The sequence below is a fragment of the Misgurnus anguillicaudatus genome, chromosome 22, assembly GCF_027580225.2.
Source record: "Misgurnus anguillicaudatus chromosome 22, ASM2758022v2, whole genome shotgun sequence".
In the NCBI taxonomy this organism is placed as follows: domain Eukaryota; kingdom Metazoa; phylum Chordata; class Actinopteri; order Cypriniformes; family Cobitidae; genus Misgurnus; species Misgurnus anguillicaudatus.
Window position 1 is genome coordinate 38,886,527 of NC_073358.2, and position 16,791 is coordinate 38,903,317.

The window sequence follows — 16,791 nt, forward strand, 5'->3', positions numbered from 1 at the left end:
GTAATGCATGCGGTACGCTGATTTGATAGAAATAATATATTTTTGCATTGTGATTGGCTGCTGTTGCTTATTAGCGAGATATACAGAGAACTAAGAGAGTGAATTTTACAATAGTGCATCGGAAAGAAAAGAGAAAAACTGAAGTGCAAAAAGATGTAAAAATGTTTCACAACATATTAAACCTCACACTTCTGTTCACACCCTCCAAGTTTCACATCTGATATCTCTAATCAATAATGCTTATAATTCATCACCCTGAAAATTCACCCATGTAACACAAGAACATTGATCAGATAATCACATCAAGTTATTTTCAGAGGGGGATTCTCTTTCTTCCGCCTATAAAACAAAACGGTCTCCTCCGTTTTCATGATGCTACAGAGTAAAAATAACTTTGAAAAATAAAATAATGCAAGAAATAGTCTTTTGCTGTTCAGATAGTTTGAGGCAACCAGCTTTAATTTATATCTGAATCAATCACAGTCCAAGATTCAGATACCTTTACCTTGTATCCCCCAATCAGCTGCCACATACTTGACATAAATGTGCAAACATTATCGTTACTATTGTTTTCTTTAGTGTAAGATAAAAATGAATCGAAGTTAACTATACAACAGTGGAAAAATATAAATATTTTCTGTAAAAACGGTTCGAAGTGTGTTTGTTTTTTTGAACAAGAGAAGCGAGCAGTGCATTTTCTCTCACATTTCCCATAATCCCCCATATATCTGTGCTCTAATGGATGAGGCATAGTAAGCACATCTGGGAGAAATTAATGCATCTCAGAGGTTTTGATCAAAACAAACACCTGCACCAAAATCCAAAAACAACACCAATGCTTCAACTATGACAAAAATGGATTCTATTATTAAACAGAGGTAAAATTATAACCTGATTTCATATTAGAGTCAAGTCATCTGAATTATATGGTAAACATGCGTTTTTTACGACCCCCTTCATGGCAAATACGGAAAATAAACACGGATTTCCCCAACAGTATGAAAAGAATGCTAGAATGATAGAAGAAGAGGAGAGCAGCACCATCTTTCTGATCATCACAAAATGAACAGACAGAAATTCCTCAGAGTTAGTTAGACAACTTGAAACCGACATGCATCTGTCATACACGAGAAGGAACTGAGGATGATAGAGAGATAAACTGGGAATGGTATGGAGAGCGGACTCTGTACTGCCCTGGACCAGAGTAAGGCAGAGGTGACTGATTACGTGATGGCATGGTGGTTTCCATGGAAACCACAAATATGAGAAAGCACCACAGTCCAGGAAGAGTCACAAGCATCGAGTCTGAGACAAAAGCACAAAACGAACAAAAAGTCACAAAAAAGTACTAAAAACGAAATCCCTGCAGTATCGCTGTAGTGAGTCAATGTTACGATCAAGGTTTTAGTTAGTGTGACCAGCCCATGAGATGGCTAACTCTTGCTCTTTCAGTCATCCGACGGACTCTTCCAGAGCGTGACATTCCCAGGTTCAGCGGGTCTGACGTTGGCCCCTCCTCTTCAGAGTCATCATTGTACAAAACTGTCCGTCGTCCTTGGTTACGAGTATTGACCCGCCCTGGCTTTGCAGTCCTTTGATTCGACCTCTGACTTCCAGTATTTGTAGGTGAAATGACCTCTTCTTCAGACTCTTCCTCAGATTCCTCAGACTCTTCTTCTTCCTCCTCCTCTTCTTCCTCTTCAGGCTCTTCCTCTTCCTCAGGCTCCTCTTCTTCCTCCGTTTTCCGTGCACGTTTCACAGGTTCTGTTGTTTCCTCTTCCTCTGTTCTCTTGCGCTTCGTCTCAGGGATGGTGGCAGCCGGCTCTTTGCCCTTTTGTTTGGTTTGGGGGGCTTTGCTGTAGTCGTGATCGCCGCCGTCGGCAAAGCCGGCCACCTCATCCTCGCTGTCGTCACTCTCTGACGAAGATGATGACGTGGAGGAAGACGACGTTGATGACGACGATGTGCTTGATGTACCAGACCTTTCGGATTCAGAGATTTCTCCATCTTCTGTTAAAGCTAGGCGTCTACGAGAACTTCGACCTCCGTTTGGCAGAAGGCTTTTGGCATCTATAGACACACAAAGGCGGCAATGTCCTGTTCATTAACTTGTGGCAAGGTAATAAAACTTAGGAAATAAGAACTTGTGTGCATTCAGACCTGAACGTTTCCTTGGCGTAGCTCGGCTGCGTGTAACTCTGTTGGCCCCGGGATGGCCTGATGAAGAGGATGAGGTAGAGGAGGAGACGGAGGATGAAGAGGATGGCTGACTGTCCTCATCAACTGCAGCACTCAAATCTGATGAAGAGAAATAAACACTCTCAGGGCCTGTTCTAAGGAAAGGAAATGTACCCGACCCAAAATGACCCAAATCACTTTATACCCGAACCCGACGTGCATAAATATATATATTTTTTAAAGAAATACCCGACCCAAGACAAACCAGAGAAAATTAGACCCGAGTCCGACCCGAACTATTGGCAATTTTATTTTAACCCGTCTGGACCCGAATGTAAACAGCACTGACGTGTGTGCATTCTGCAGACCCAGACAGACAGAAAGAAACTCTGGTGGCCTCGCAACCAATTTGGCGAGCTGCTCCATTTGTTTTACTTTGTTATCTGACGACGACAGCAAGGGAACCGCTAAACTGTACATTTAAAATTGACTGACATGTCTGTATCAACGAAAATTAACCTACCGCCAGCCACATAATGTCGCAAGCCCTCTTGGCAAACAGATGAAAGGTTTGAAAAGGACATTGACGCACACACGCAAGAGAGTTCGAGTCTTAGAGCAGATGACGCAATTATTGTACCCGACCCATGTCCGAGGCGCATGTGAAACTTTTAGACCCGAACTCGATCGGGTCTTGTGTCGGACCTCGGGTTTTCGGATCTAAGTGGACCCGTGAAGACCTCTACCCTGTTCACACCGGGTATTAAGATCTATTTTAGGTATTCACAACTGGTCAGGTAAAATCTGGTAGTAACATGTATCTTCTGTGACCCCTAATGATCTTATTATACCCGTGTTTACCTGAAACAGATCTTAGTATCAGATGTAAAAGGGGTCTCACACTAAAATGAGTTTCAAACACACAATAACAGGGACTAGCTGTCACAAACACACTCTGATGTACACAAAACAAACACACACCTCGTGAGGTTTTCCGTGAGGAGACCTTGGCAGGTGTCTGGGAAGATTTCTTTGCTGATTTTGGTTTACCTTTGGGGCTGTAGAAACAAGAACAGAGACGTAAATCTGTTACTGTGGTTTGTGTGTACACACACACACGTTAATCTTTACATTGCTGAGATACAAAATAATATGACAAAATTCAGCATTATATCATATTAAATCAGGCACAATTCAAACACCTTAATAATAAGTGTTACATGATTTGAATGTATGTGTGTGTGCGCGCGCATTACCTGTTGGGAAGTGACTGTAATCTCTTGCTGTAACTGAGTCTTTGTTGACTCCTGCGCTGATTCTGCACAGCAGATTTATAATCTGAGATGATATTAATGATCTGATGCTCAAAGAACGCTGACAGGCTCAGGGTCATGCTGTATATCTAAACGACAACAAACACCATTACACTCATAGTATAGACCTCAAGAATAAACACTATCTGAGTCATATTGATGCAGCAGCGTAATGTGTCTTACTCGAGACTTTTTATTGGGCGTGTAAGCCTTGGAATTGCTGAAGATAAGCCGCACATCTTTGGCAAACTCCACAGGATTCTCGTAGTTTCCACCCATCAAAGTCTCAGAAACAGTGCCCAAATCCATAGGAGTATCTATGATGTCACGATAATCCTGCAAAATCAGATTTAAGTTATGTGACAGGGCAGAAACAAACATGCAAAAGACAGCAGTGGATAGAGCAGGATGAGTTACCGGGTATGAAAAGAGGTCGACAGGCTGGCGAAACGGCTGCGAGTCCGGGCTTGCCATCATTCTCCTCAAAAGGTCCTTGCACTGGCCGTGCCACGCATTTATATCCAAAACCACGCCCCGTTTTTGAGGCACAGAATTGGACCTCTAAATAAATGGAAAGAGGGGTTACACAACCTCTATTATACACTAGGACTGCAACTGGTGATTATTATTTTTTTTTTATTAATCAACTAATCGGATAATAACAAAAATATTACTCAAGAACATTTTTCACTTATTTAGGGCACTAAATTGGGTATTCATGTGTAGAAGTGTATATTAAAGTGCGCAAAAGCCAAACAGTACTACAAATAAAAAAAGATTGTGCATCTTTTAAATAGTTAAATAGTAAAACATCACAACAAAACGTGCCTGACTTTGAGCACGCAGCTCGCCCTGTATGAAGAAACAGCACGTGACTTTACTTATAAGCACACAGTTCACGCTGTACAAAGCAGACGCGTATCCGTGCTTTCCGACAGTAGGGTGGGAGCATGTGACATCACAGGCCAACTAATCGATAATAAAATTTGTTGACAACTGGCACATGTGGCACTTAAGGCAAGGCAAAATGATGTCAGGATCTTTTCAAACCAACCATCCCATTCGTTCTTATGAATGACTGTGAACTCTCCTTAATGTTTTATGAAGATATCTGTGTTTGAATGTTCTCACCCTTTGACCAGTGGAAGTGCAGGGAGTGTCTGAGTCCACATCCACTGTCTCCTACAAAACAGAGACAATGAATAGTCAATCTTTTAACAAAATCATTATACAAATTAATACAATAATACAGACACCCATCACATTATTACACCACTCTTTTAAAGGCTCTTTTCTGATTGGTGAATCACATTGCTGATTGTTCGTTATCCCAAACATACAAAACTCACACAGACTCCCAAACTCACCTCTTCCTCTCCAGCGCTGCTCAATTCTGTCTTCATCTTATCATACAGGTCCAAGATATCAGTGGAGCTTTGATCCCTACAGCGACACACACACACACACACACACACACACACACACACACATTAATAATAAAAAGCTACATGTGGAGACTGAACCCAGCAGTGGACTGGGGATCATAGCCTTGACGTAAGGAGCAACATGTGCTTTTTCTCACCTGATGAAATGCAACAGGATGTCAGTGACCGTTTTGGCAGCTGTGACGATGGGACTTTGGGGTTCGTTAAATGTTCGAGCATTGTGCTCAATGTAACGCACCTCCCACATGAGAGCCGAGATTCGCCTACATACACGTAGACATGTAAGAAAACTGCTTGCAGTTGTGTATAATAATTTGTTAATGATCTCACTCTGCCTATATGTGAATACCTGTAAAAACGGTGCACTAATCTTGTTCTGATGGTGCTGAGGTCGGTGGGATAGGCCACAACAGTGCAGTATAATGGATATTGCCTTAAATTGACAGGACAGGAGAAGGGCTTTGCAACGTCTATAAAACAGAAGTGTGTAATTATGTAATAACTTATTAAGAAGATTGATACATTTAGAGAAGTTCTTTATTGTCAGTGTACCTGTATATATGCCATAACCTCCAGTGTGATGATAGTATATACATAATAGTCTGTTGAGCTTATTACTATATACATATTGTAATCTACCCTAAATATTAAAGCCACACATTTCTCCCACTAGTAAAGACATTTCTTACATATACACAAACAACTATAACTATCTGTGAACCAGAAATGAATTGCGAGTGGTATGTGTGTGTTTCTCATACCGAGTGTTAGCAGCTGATCTATGGCGGCAATGACTCTCTCACACTCGTCATCTCTTGTGTGCAGTCCCCATTCACCCTCCTGTGGGGCGTACAGAAGCGACTGAAGCTCATCCTCTGTGACCGGGACACTGTCTCCAGTCTCCTCTGGAGCTGGAGCTGTGGGTTATCACACCATCAGACATGACATTATATGACTGAATATAGCCAATAATATTATAATATGGCTAATATAATGTCAAAGTTCATGGAAAAAGCAGCTCGTCATTCATTACCTTCTTCAGGTATGGGCTCCATATCCCACGGACTCATCTTCTCTCTCTCTGCGTTGTCCCACCTACAACACATACATTAGACATATGTCAACACAAATGTTGAAACACACATACACACAGCTGTTGATCATGAACACATTAAACTGTACCTAACAGCGTAGCACTGAAAGAGGCTGTCGGGATATTCAGGCTGCAACGGCTGCTGATCCTCAACTGAACCAAACCACCAGGCATCATCAATGATGCTCCTGAAACGCTGACCTACACACACACAGTTGCATTTACTGGAATGCATTATAATTAAAAGGAAACTCCACTTTTTTGGAAAATATGCTAATTTTTCAGCTCCCCTAGAGTTAAACATTTGATTTTTACCGTTTTGGAATCCATTCAGCTGATCTCCGGGTCTGGTGCTAACACTTTTAGCATATCTTAGCATAATCCATTGAATCTGATTAGACCATTAGCATCGTGCTAAAAAAGATTAAAGAGTTTGATATTTTTTCTATTTAAAACTTGACTCTTTTGTAGTTCCATCGTGTTACTAAGACTGACAGAAAATTAAAAGTTGCGATTTTCTAGGGAGATATGGCTAGGAACGATACCCTCTTTTTGGCGTAATAATCAAGGACTTTGCTGCTGTCAATAGCTGGGGACTATTTTCAGGCATAATATCATGGCTATGCTAAAAGTGGTACCACCAGTCCCATAGATCAGCTGAATGGATCCCAAAACGGTAAAAATCAAATGTTTAACTATAGGGGAGCTGGAAAATTAGCCTTTTTTTAAGTGGAGTGTCCCTTTAATGTGCATTTTAGATTCCAATCACATTACGGCATCCAAATACAGAGATTTTAATTCATTAATTATAAAAAAAATTAACAACACTCACCCGGTTGCCAGTTGCGTTCTTTGGCTTCATTATAAAACTGTTGTAGCACCAAAAAGTCAATGACATCAGGCATGTCATGATACCTAAAAAAAAACAGCATTGACAATTTCACCTTCACTATAAAAAAATCTCAAATTAAATGTTAATACCTGCAAGGCTACAATATGGTGTTAAAAAACTAACTATATGTCGTGTTTGCTAGTATGCATACTTCAAGCTAAAGGATTCATTAGTCATTTTCCCTGAGGTGGGGTCCAGGAAGGCCAGTTTGAGGCAGCACAGAGTAGGGGGCCCGACCTCATATTTAATACCCACGACCTTCACAGACTCCTGATCCTAAAAAACAAACAAAAATACAACAACATTCATTGTCCATGCTGGTTTGGCAGATCAGCCTAATGGAATTTAGACTCTATCCCTAACAGGAAGTACATCATCTCCTTACCCTGATGTCCAGGCGGTTCCAGGGCTGTTTCTGAGGATTGATGCTGTAGGCTTTGGCACGGCGGACGGCTCGGACATATGCTTGATGTCCCTGACGGAAATATATTAACTGCAAAAGGAGACACAGAGATAAATGACTGTAGCAAGTTTGTATGCAAATTTTCCTAATAATGCACATGGTTTAAAATAAAATACTCAACATGCACATACGGTTGTGGTGTTCGTGCACCCTCAAAAGTCTTAGTTTAAAGACGTACCTCATCTCCCATTTGAGGTACGAAAGGTGAACGCCTTGGAACTGTCTCCATGATCCAAGCGGGAGGCAACAATTCCTCTAACTCTCCAGCAGGTACGGGCTAAACAACACAAACACATAGTTCAATTTAAAACAAAACAAATTAATGGATAAATGAAGCCTGAATGGATGATGAATAGATGCTCACCCGTTGTTTGGTCTGCTTAGGTTTCTTCACTTTATCTGCGGATTTGCTTGTTCCCTCATCTCCTTCTCCCTGCCCTGTACCTTCCTCATCCTCAGAGCTACTGCTCTTGGCAAGGCGAGCCTGCCGTCTGGTTGTCCGCTTGGGTGGCTGGAGGTTGATTCCCGCATCTGCCGTCCAATCAGAATACTCACTAGAAGAGTCACTGTAAAAACGAATTGAAAACAGAAAACTGTATCATTAAGAGAGTGGAAACATTTATCAGCTAATGCTCATGAAAACGATCCACAAACGCATTTTTGACCTAAAAACATGGAAAACACTTATTTGGCCTATTTTATTTACATGCATAGTATAAATCTAAACTAGTTCAGATGTCCACTTTTTTTACTGTGAGACAATACCATGAAACATACTTCATTATTACATGAGATGGTTTGGCGTGCAAACATACACATTTATAACTGAATAACATCTCACTCTGTATGCTTTGTGATTTAACCTGCATATGCAATAAAATGTTTTATTGTGTAATATATAGGATTATTTGGACACCTCGAACTGCTGTCCTTCTCCCACTGTGCTTCGCCATCAGATGACACATCACTGTTCTCGTTCTGCTCTTCCTCTTCTTCCTCCTCCTCCTGCTGAGTAGAAAGACAGGACACTTGAACTAAAAATCTTGAATCTAGAAAAACAATACATGATCATCCTAGTAGCTTGATCCAACCAGAAAATTGCTGATGGTCTTACCTCAGCGTCACTGTCGGACTCTCTTGCGTTGTCCTCGCCGCGCTGGAATGCAAGCGTGCTTGTGCTGCGTCTCCTGTCTCGCGTGGAGCGAGTCTGATACCCGTGTCTCCGCTGCTGAGCCTTCCGTTGAGGTCTCCGTAACGTGCGAACATTCTCAACTACCGGCTGACTCTACAGAGAAATTAAGGGTTATCCAGTGATCCGGATGCATATACTTGCATGTGTATGCTTATACGTGTACACTCACAGATTTTGTAAATGGAGGTTTTCGTTTCTTATCAGTAATGTAGAAAGACCGTTCCACCTCTCCTTTGGCTAGCCTGCAGTCCTCCATCACTCTAAGCATACACAAACACAATAGATATAGGAAGACAGCATTTTTAAAAAGTACAAGCAAATGTTCATATATGTAAATGTCTGAAACACATCTGCATTTCTAATGCATATTTATTCGTACAATCAGTTTGACAACTTAAATGGACATTCCACTTTTTTTTTAAATTATGCTAATTTTCCATCTCCCCTAGATTTAAACATTTGATTTTTACCGTTTTTGAATCTATTCAGCTGATTTCTGGGTCTGGGGGTACCACTTTTAGCATAGCTTAGCATAATCCATTGAATTTGATTAGACCATTAGCATCGCGCTAAAAAAATAACCAAAAAAGCTCCGATATTTTTTCTATTTAAAACTTGACTCTTCTGTAGTTACACTGCGTACTAAAAACGACTGAAATTTAATATGGCTAGGAACTATACTGTCATTCTGCTGTAATAATCAAGAACTTTGCTGATGTAACATGGCTGAAGCAGGCGCAATATTACGCAGCACCTGAAAATAATCCCCTGCTATTGAAAGTAATCAAGGGGACTATTCTCAGGCAGTGTGTAATATCACTACACCTGCTGCAGCCATGTTACAGCAGCAAAGTCCTTGATTATTACGCCAGAATGGGAGTATAGTTCCTAGCCATATCTGCATAGAAAATCACATTTTTTTAATTTTCCGTCAACCTTAGTACACGATGTAACTACAGAAGGGTCAAGTTCCAAACAGGAAAATATCAAAACTCTTTGATTACTTTTAGCATGATAATGGTCCGATCAGATTCAACGGACTATGCCAAACCATGCTAAAAGTGGTACCGCCAAACCCGGAGACCAGCTGAATGGACTCCAAAACGGCAAAAATCAAATGTATAACCCCAGGGGAGATTGAAAATTAGCATATTTTCAAAAATATTGAGTGTCCCTTTAATGTTTCATCTGTGGGGTTAAAAATATGTCTGGTAACCAAAAGCCCTTCAACGTACTAACTCGTATGTTTTTTAAGTTTACCTGAAAATGCCCATCGGGACTTCATTAACCACCACGCGGCGACTCCATGCCAGCAGGTCTCGCTCAGTGGCGATCTGACTGCGGGGAGCATTATTGTGCATCTGCCTAACGCCTTCAACCTGTCCGCTACGTCGCAGTCCAACATTAGGCGGTGACAGAGGACCACCTGCCCCCTCAGCACCTATCATGAAAAACAGCTTTAGTGTACAACCTTTAATTTAACAGACAGCATAGTAAATGCTATAAAAAGCTGAAAAAAGATCGATTAAAAGTGGATCATTCTGACCTTCTGAACTTCCTGAGTTAAGTCGCTCATCTTGCTGGTGCTGGAGCTGTCTGATCAGATCATCCAATGGGCTTTCTTCCTGAGAATCCTCTGCGGTCTGCTGGCCAATCACCTGCTCGACCACTTCCCCGTCACCTGAAAAACCCAAATAAGTTTTCACATAATCATTTTAGTGGTTAAAACACTATGGGGCTGTTTCAAGGACAGAGTTTAGATTAATCCAGGACTATGCCTTAGTTATTTTAGGACATTTAAGTAGTTTTTACAAACAAACCTTACAAAAAACAGTACCGTGTATCTTGAGACAGAACAATGGCACTGATATATGTTGAGATACATCAGTACAAGGTGTTTTTAAATTAAGGCAGCTCAAACATGCATTTTAGTCTGGGACTAGGATAAGCCCTGACTATGAATAATTCGAGAAGACTTGAAAGATTAAGACATATACTAAACTAATTTACATATAGAGACTGAACCTACGAAAAGTAAGAAAATTACAAGCCCAGCATATAAGTTACCATTAGCCATGTAGCCGAGTTGTGGTACAAGCTGCTCGTCTTTGCAGTTTTCTCTTCCTGGCACCAGACGCTGGTACCGAGGCGGGTGTGGGTTTCCATCCACATCCACCAGGAAAGGTGGGGGCATGAGATGGGGGGCCTGTTGTGTCTGCTCATCTAGTACATAATTATTGGAATCCCGAATCAACGGCCGGAAATCCGTATGGAAGAACATTTGGTCTGGAATCTAAAATCAAAGTGTAGTTGAAATACAAACAACAGCGGTTATATTAATCTGCTCAGACAGTTTAGAATCCAGCTAATCTAAGACACACACAAACCTTTTCATAAGGTTGGCTGCACCCGAATCCAAAGATGAGCAGATGACCATGAGAGTCTGTGCAAGCAAAGTGCTGCCCATCAACTGAAAATTTACAGTCGAACACAGCACCATGACCCTGACCCTCAATCTCAGAAAAGAGGAAAAACAGACATTGCACATAAAACTTAAAATCGTAAGACCTCCTTTAAATCAAAATGACAGATGTGTCACGCATCCTCACCATGTTGAAGAAGTTTCTGATCTTATGGCCTTTGCTGAGGTCCCAAATATAAATGTTACCATCATGGCCAGCCGATAATAAGATACGAGAGTCAAAGGGGTGGGCTTCCAAAACAAAGACCTCATCGTCGTGGCCCTATGGACAGAGAAATTTGCATATGTGATATGCCGCACCTCCTCAAAAAAATCCAATCAGGACACAGAGGCAGTGACTGAATTCTCACATACAAACACATACCGACAGCACATGTAGTAATTGGCCGTTTGTTGTGTTCCAGACTTTGAGGAGGCAGTTCGAAACGGCTGTGATGACAGAACGGTCGCAGCGATCCCATGCGACCATGGTCACAACCAACTTGGTTGATTTATCATCACCTGATATCACAGCACTTCTGTGAACACAACACATATGTCCACGCAGATGTTAACAATCAAAATAAACACAAAAAAGTTGAGTCACATTTTGAATGAATTTTCCAGCCAATACAAAGCCTTGCTTTAAAAAAAACAATCTGTGTTCAATAACACAAACTTGTCTTGTCTCACTGTAGTGTTCACACACTCACCCTGGTAATCTTGCGTTCATGTCCAGCACGATGCTCTTCCATTCCTGTTGATGGTATTGCCAAATTCGAGCCGTACCATCCCGACTACCACTCACAAACCTGAGACTAGAGACAGTGACCCAAATAAAACAATCAATCAATCGTTTCCATTACCCTTCAAATAGTGCAAATTGAAAAAGCGATTTAAAAATATGCCCAATGAAAACACGACAATTTCGCATAAACATCCATATATTGCAAACAAGTTTTTATGCTTGGGTGAGGTGGTTTTTCAGGCAATTTAAAAAAGAAAAATATTGCAAAACTGCAATGGAAACACTTTTTTACATTTACGGTCACCTGACATGCTTAAAACTCACATGATCATTCTTTAAATATAGTGCCGTATGTTTGGTTGGAGCACAAGACAGAACAAGTGTGTTCGACTTCATGTGGCATCAGAAGAACTGGCAAGCGCATGACATCAAAATATTGTGAGAGCTATTCAAGAGTCGACTGCTCTGTATGCTTTCGAGTCGCTATCGGGTATTTTGATGTCATCCACATCGATCTGCACAGCGCTGTATAAAGTCGTACAAACCCGTAGCCATGAACTTTATTGATACGTCAAAATTACGTTTTAGTTGCATAACATTGGTTAGTGGAAACATTGTAATTTTGCAAATAATGCTAAAGTTATGCAAAAAATCTTTAATAGAAGCGCAGCTAATACTTCAATACAACTTCAATTAGTGGCTGGTTGACTAGTCTTAAAGGAAAACACCAGCGTATTTCAATATTTTACTATGTTCTTCCCTCAACTTAGAGGAATTAATACATACCTATCTTTTTTCAATGAGGCACTTTTAATCTTTGTACAGCGCCTCGTGAATGTGTTAGCATTTAGCCCAGCACCATTCATTTCTATGGTTCCAAACAGTGATGAATTTAGAAGCCACCAAACACTTACATGTTTTCCCTATTTAAAGACATACTGTTACATAAGTAGTTACATGAGTAAGTATAGTAGCACAAAATAAAACTTTTGTTTGGAGCCATAGGAATGAATGGGGCTAGTCTAAATGAACATAGTAAAATATTGAAAAACGGTGGTGTTTTCCTTTAAAAGTTAAACATCTATTTTTTCCTAAAGATTGATCATGACTGTTTTAAATATGTTGCATAAAAAGGTAAATTGGTCTAATTTTAATCCAAATAGTAAGGGATAAATATTTTATCCCTAATTGCTAGTTAGTCAGACTCGTTCTTAAGAGACAGTCTTAACCTAATGGCTATGTTTATGCAACCGGCCACAGAACAGGATAAATTAAACTTTATAAAGACAAATTAACAATGATATTAATTAACTTACCCATCAGTGTTATTGCAGAACTGAATAGCTACTACTTTATCCTGTACAAAAACATGGTGGTACAACATTAAGCTTTTCTCTTTCGATCTTCTAATTCTAACACAATACTTTCTCATTCCAATATCTCCATTTGTCTCTCTTACCGTGTGCGAGTCTAGGTCTGAAAGCTTCACAGGTGTCTCTCTGCCGAGGTAGTAAACTCTGATCATGTGATCTGTTCCTCCAGTGGCCAAAAACATCCCCCCTAATATCAAAAGTCAGAATTAAACTCTAATCATGCGACGGTACTGAAGCAGGAAAAATGTAAGTGTAAGGGTACTAACATACCAGAACTGAACGAACAGCAAGATATTTGAACTCCAGGGCGAGAACGTTCAATGAACTTCACAGGCTTATCACTGCAAACACACAACACATTGTAAATTTACTCTATAAGGAAAGAAAGTACATTATGTGTGTCACCAAAAATCTACAAAAACATGCATTGACACTTACACAAACTTCATGCTGATAGCGTTCCACTGCCAAAAACACACCATGCCGTCAGCTCCAGTTGTGGCCAGATAGCGAGAGGAAGCAAATGCTGATGGAGAAAACTGCAAAGACAACACAAAGAAACAAAAAAATAAAGAATCTATCTCTGCTTACAGCTACCGTAAGTGTTTATTTTACTCCAAGTCACTTTTGTAATAAAAATGTCCGTTCATAAATGTAAATGCCTCACACACACACCTGTATAGAAGTGATGGAGGCAGTGTGCCCTTGTAATACAGCAACAGGTGCACAGGTACGGAGGCACCAGACACGGACAATCTTGTCACAGCTTGCAGAGGCGAGGAGCGTGTTCTCAAAGTTCACGGTCATGTCTGAAATCTCTGCGGCGTGACCGCGTAGAGTCGCCAAGAGACGTCCATCGTCTGTTGACCAGATCTTCACCAGGCAGTCATCAGAACCCTGAGGGAAGCCATATTACAATTGTTACAAACATCCAAACATAAATCCAGGTGTGAAGATGTGCAATCAGGTATATGGGGAGAGCTCTCCTTCTTGGACTTCAAGAAGCAATCAAGAAATGGACCTCCAGGCACGTAGGACTAGACGAATGAGCCCAAAAAGAGGTCTCCCAAGCGGATGACCAGGCTGGAAAGGGCCGCCTGGAAGTTGTGAAGGGCAGGTCTGGGACTTCCAGGGTTCCCAACCCTCTCGGCTGTACCAACCGTGGTGCGTATTTATCGCATTGGAAAATACTTATACTATATTCAATTAAATTGATTATGTCTCAATGCATGTCTAGAAATACGACTTCAATTAGGGAAAAAAAAAAGTTTCTTTTCAGCTGATGGCCTTTTTACAAATCAAGAATTTTACCCAATTACCGTACCGTAAAAATGCGTTGCCCGGTGCGGTCAAACGCCACGCAGTACACGGATGAGAGATGACCCAGAATCCTCCGATGCATTTTCATGTGCTGATATGTGCATGATGGTAAGGCGTGGCCAAATCGAGCCACTCCTGTTGTTTGTCGAGCACCCATGGTTGACACTGTAGAGAGATATTGATTATAGCAATTCACTTACAAACATTTAAAAATCCTCTTCGTACAACATTACAATGATGAAGCACTCTATTAGATGGAGAAGCATTGACTTAAAAGCAACGATGACAGGAGATGGGAAGGCAGAACTCACCAAAATTTGGGGGTTTGACACAACTGATAGATGGTTCTGGGGGTCGTCCCCTGTGCAGGGCAGCTACAGTAGAACAACTCCATATTGTATGTGAAGTACCTAAGAGGAAAACAACCCACATTTTTGTATGTAACCATGTTGAGAACTTAGAAAACTTAAAATGGGTGTAAAACTGCCATACCCCTTACTGTAAACAATCATTATGTATGTTTCTCAGTGTTCGCATTGCTTGCTGTATACAGTAGGCTTGCGTAAAACATCTCTGACATTGTAAAATTGTGAGACTCTTACTTTTTGCCGCCCGCAGTAATGACTGTCGTCCAGTGCCCAGTAAACTGCGCACTCCAGGAACACTGGGAGGAATTTGTTTATCTACAAGTGGACCAATCTGCTCACACACATGCAACAGGTAATTTGCAGGTATGTGCTGATTCAACAACACCTAAAAATGAAAAAGTGAAAGTGTGACATGTTTTGTCAAGTATGGTAAACCATACTCGAAATGTGACCTCTGCATTTAACCCATCCAAGTGAGAAGTGAACACTGCAAATGGTGAACACACACACATATCACTGCAGCACCTGGGGAGCAATGGGGGACAGGTGCCTTGCTCAAGGACACCAGAAACCTGTCGGCTGTGAGACTCACAAGCCAGACTCTAACTATTAGGCTACGACTGCCCAAAAAAAAAAAAAATACAAGTTAACACGATCCTGTAAATTGTGTCTAACTATTATCTTATGAATAATTAGTTTGTAAAATAACGTGTTAAAATCAAACACACAAAATAGCTGTTTCACACGTAGAGAATATTGTTTTCATAACATACTCATGAAGCTTGCTGAAAGTCCACCTCTTTTACACAAACACAATCCCTCTGTTTCATCCCAGCCAATCAAACGCCATCCTTGCCCTATCATCCTCGTTCTCGAAAGTAGAAACTGAATTTTGATTGGCTGTTGGTTTTGAGTGACGCACTAACCCTCCAATCGCTTCTGAATACAGTTCTTATGTCATAACGTCACCACCCCGACACGCACAAAGCCTTTCGTTTCAAAACAAATACCTCAATTTTAACACGAAAATTTAAAGTTTCCCCAACACTCTAATACAACCCCATATTTATTAAAAATGCTAATATCAACTCAAACATTCGTACATTGAATTTAGCGCGAGTTTTATTATTTGTAAAATAAGCGCGCCATGCACCTGTAAGAGTCTAGTGCTCAATTTCACGTGTGTGTATGTGTGAAAGTTTATTTAAACTCACCCAGTCTTCAAAGCTTCGCTTATACTGCTTTCCATCCCAACTCCAGCGCTTCGGGATGATCTGCAGACGCATCGGAGAAAACACACAACGGAGAATTTAGACACATAGTTGTTGCTCCCAGCCGCGCAGGGATGCTGAAGAGATGCGGATGTTGGGATATTGGGGAAGACATAACGGGTCCGATGAGGAGAAACGAGATATAACTTACCTCATATTCGTGCAGCTCCTGCAGCAGCATCTGCACAAGACACGGACACACATCGCGTTAGACACACTGTAACAAACACTCACCGCAACACACCGCTACTCGCAACCCGTCCCGCACTCACCTGAGCTGATTTCTGACATGGTCCAGACTGCAGAAATCTGGCAATCAAGTAATACAACTCTGCAGGGAAAGAGAAACACACACAACAACATACATTAGCATTTAGCTTAGCCTAGCTTAGCCTCACAGGCTAATGCTAAAATAGAGCATAAAGTGATCCTGGCAATAAACGCCAGCGTGTTGCCCACCGGCTTCAATTTGCGAGCACGGTTCCGACGCCATGGCCCAGTCCGGGCTGTGGGTGGAGGTTCGTGGGTGTTTTTACTCCTGGGGGTCTGCTTGCTAAGAGCGGCCTGTGTTGTATTTGCTCTCAGCGTTTCGGCCTGCAGTCACCGCTCGTGCTGCTTTGTCTGAGCGCCCCCTCGCGGCGGCTGCGCGCCTGCAGTAGCACGCGCCTCCGCTG

At 41.3% G+C, this 16,791-nt stretch overlaps 1 protein-coding gene across 2 annotated transcripts; it reads right to left on the reverse strand.

The window, feature by feature from the left end:
* Window positions 1-424: 424 nt before the first annotated feature.
* brwd3 (bromodomain and WD repeat domain containing 3) lies at window positions 425-16,740 on the reverse strand. 2 transcript variants are annotated; one of them, XM_055198892.2, is made up of 40 exons: window positions 16,577-16,739; window positions 16,390-16,448; window positions 16,269-16,298; window positions 16,061-16,120; window positions 15,081-15,231; window positions 14,790-14,888; window positions 14,483-14,643; window positions 13,834-14,055; window positions 13,597-13,697; window positions 13,429-13,499; window positions 13,245-13,345; window positions 13,102-13,142; window positions 11,751-11,855; window positions 11,423-11,576; window positions 11,186-11,320; window positions 10,964-11,092; window positions 10,644-10,869; window positions 10,123-10,257; window positions 9,837-10,017; window positions 8,746-8,836; window positions 8,499-8,669; window positions 8,301-8,392; window positions 7,749-7,950; window positions 7,563-7,661; window positions 7,307-7,414; window positions 7,073-7,197; window positions 6,862-6,944; window positions 6,119-6,230; window positions 5,970-6,031; window positions 5,698-5,853; window positions 5,286-5,406; window positions 5,074-5,199; window positions 4,859-4,934; window positions 4,623-4,673; window positions 3,909-4,052; window positions 3,675-3,827; window positions 3,435-3,580; window positions 3,160-3,236; window positions 2,161-2,298; window positions 425-2,070 (listed from the first exon to the last, which is right to left on the reverse strand). In XM_055198892.2, the coding sequence occupies exons 1-40, from the start codon at window positions 16,608-16,610 to the stop codon at window positions 1,409-1,411; spliced, it is 5,190 nt and encodes a 1,729-aa protein (XP_055054867.2). In that variant the 5' UTR covers window positions 16,611-16,739; the 3' UTR covers window positions 425-1,408. The 2 variants fall into 2 exon arrangements, with proteins under 2 accessions (XP_055054867.2, XP_055054865.2); XM_055198890.2 differs by having other exon boundaries at window positions 3,675-4,052; window positions 16,577-16,740.
* Between the last annotated feature and the right edge of the window lie 51 nt (window positions 16,741-16,791).

Bases quoted from the DNA above. Each gene is read 5' to 3' on its own strand.
- brwd3 (XM_055198890.2), bottom strand. From the start codon at position 16,610: ATGGCGTCGGAACCGTGCTCGCAAATTGAAGCCG. The intron at 6,945-7,072 runs GTATGCATACTA...GTTTTTTTTTAG, and splicing joins AATGAATCCTTTAGCTTGAA to GTATCATGACATGCCTGATG. The intron at 6,032-6,118 runs GTACAGTTTAAT...TATGTGTTGTAG, and splicing joins TTTCAGTGCTACGCTGTTAG to GTGGGACAACGCAGAGAGAG.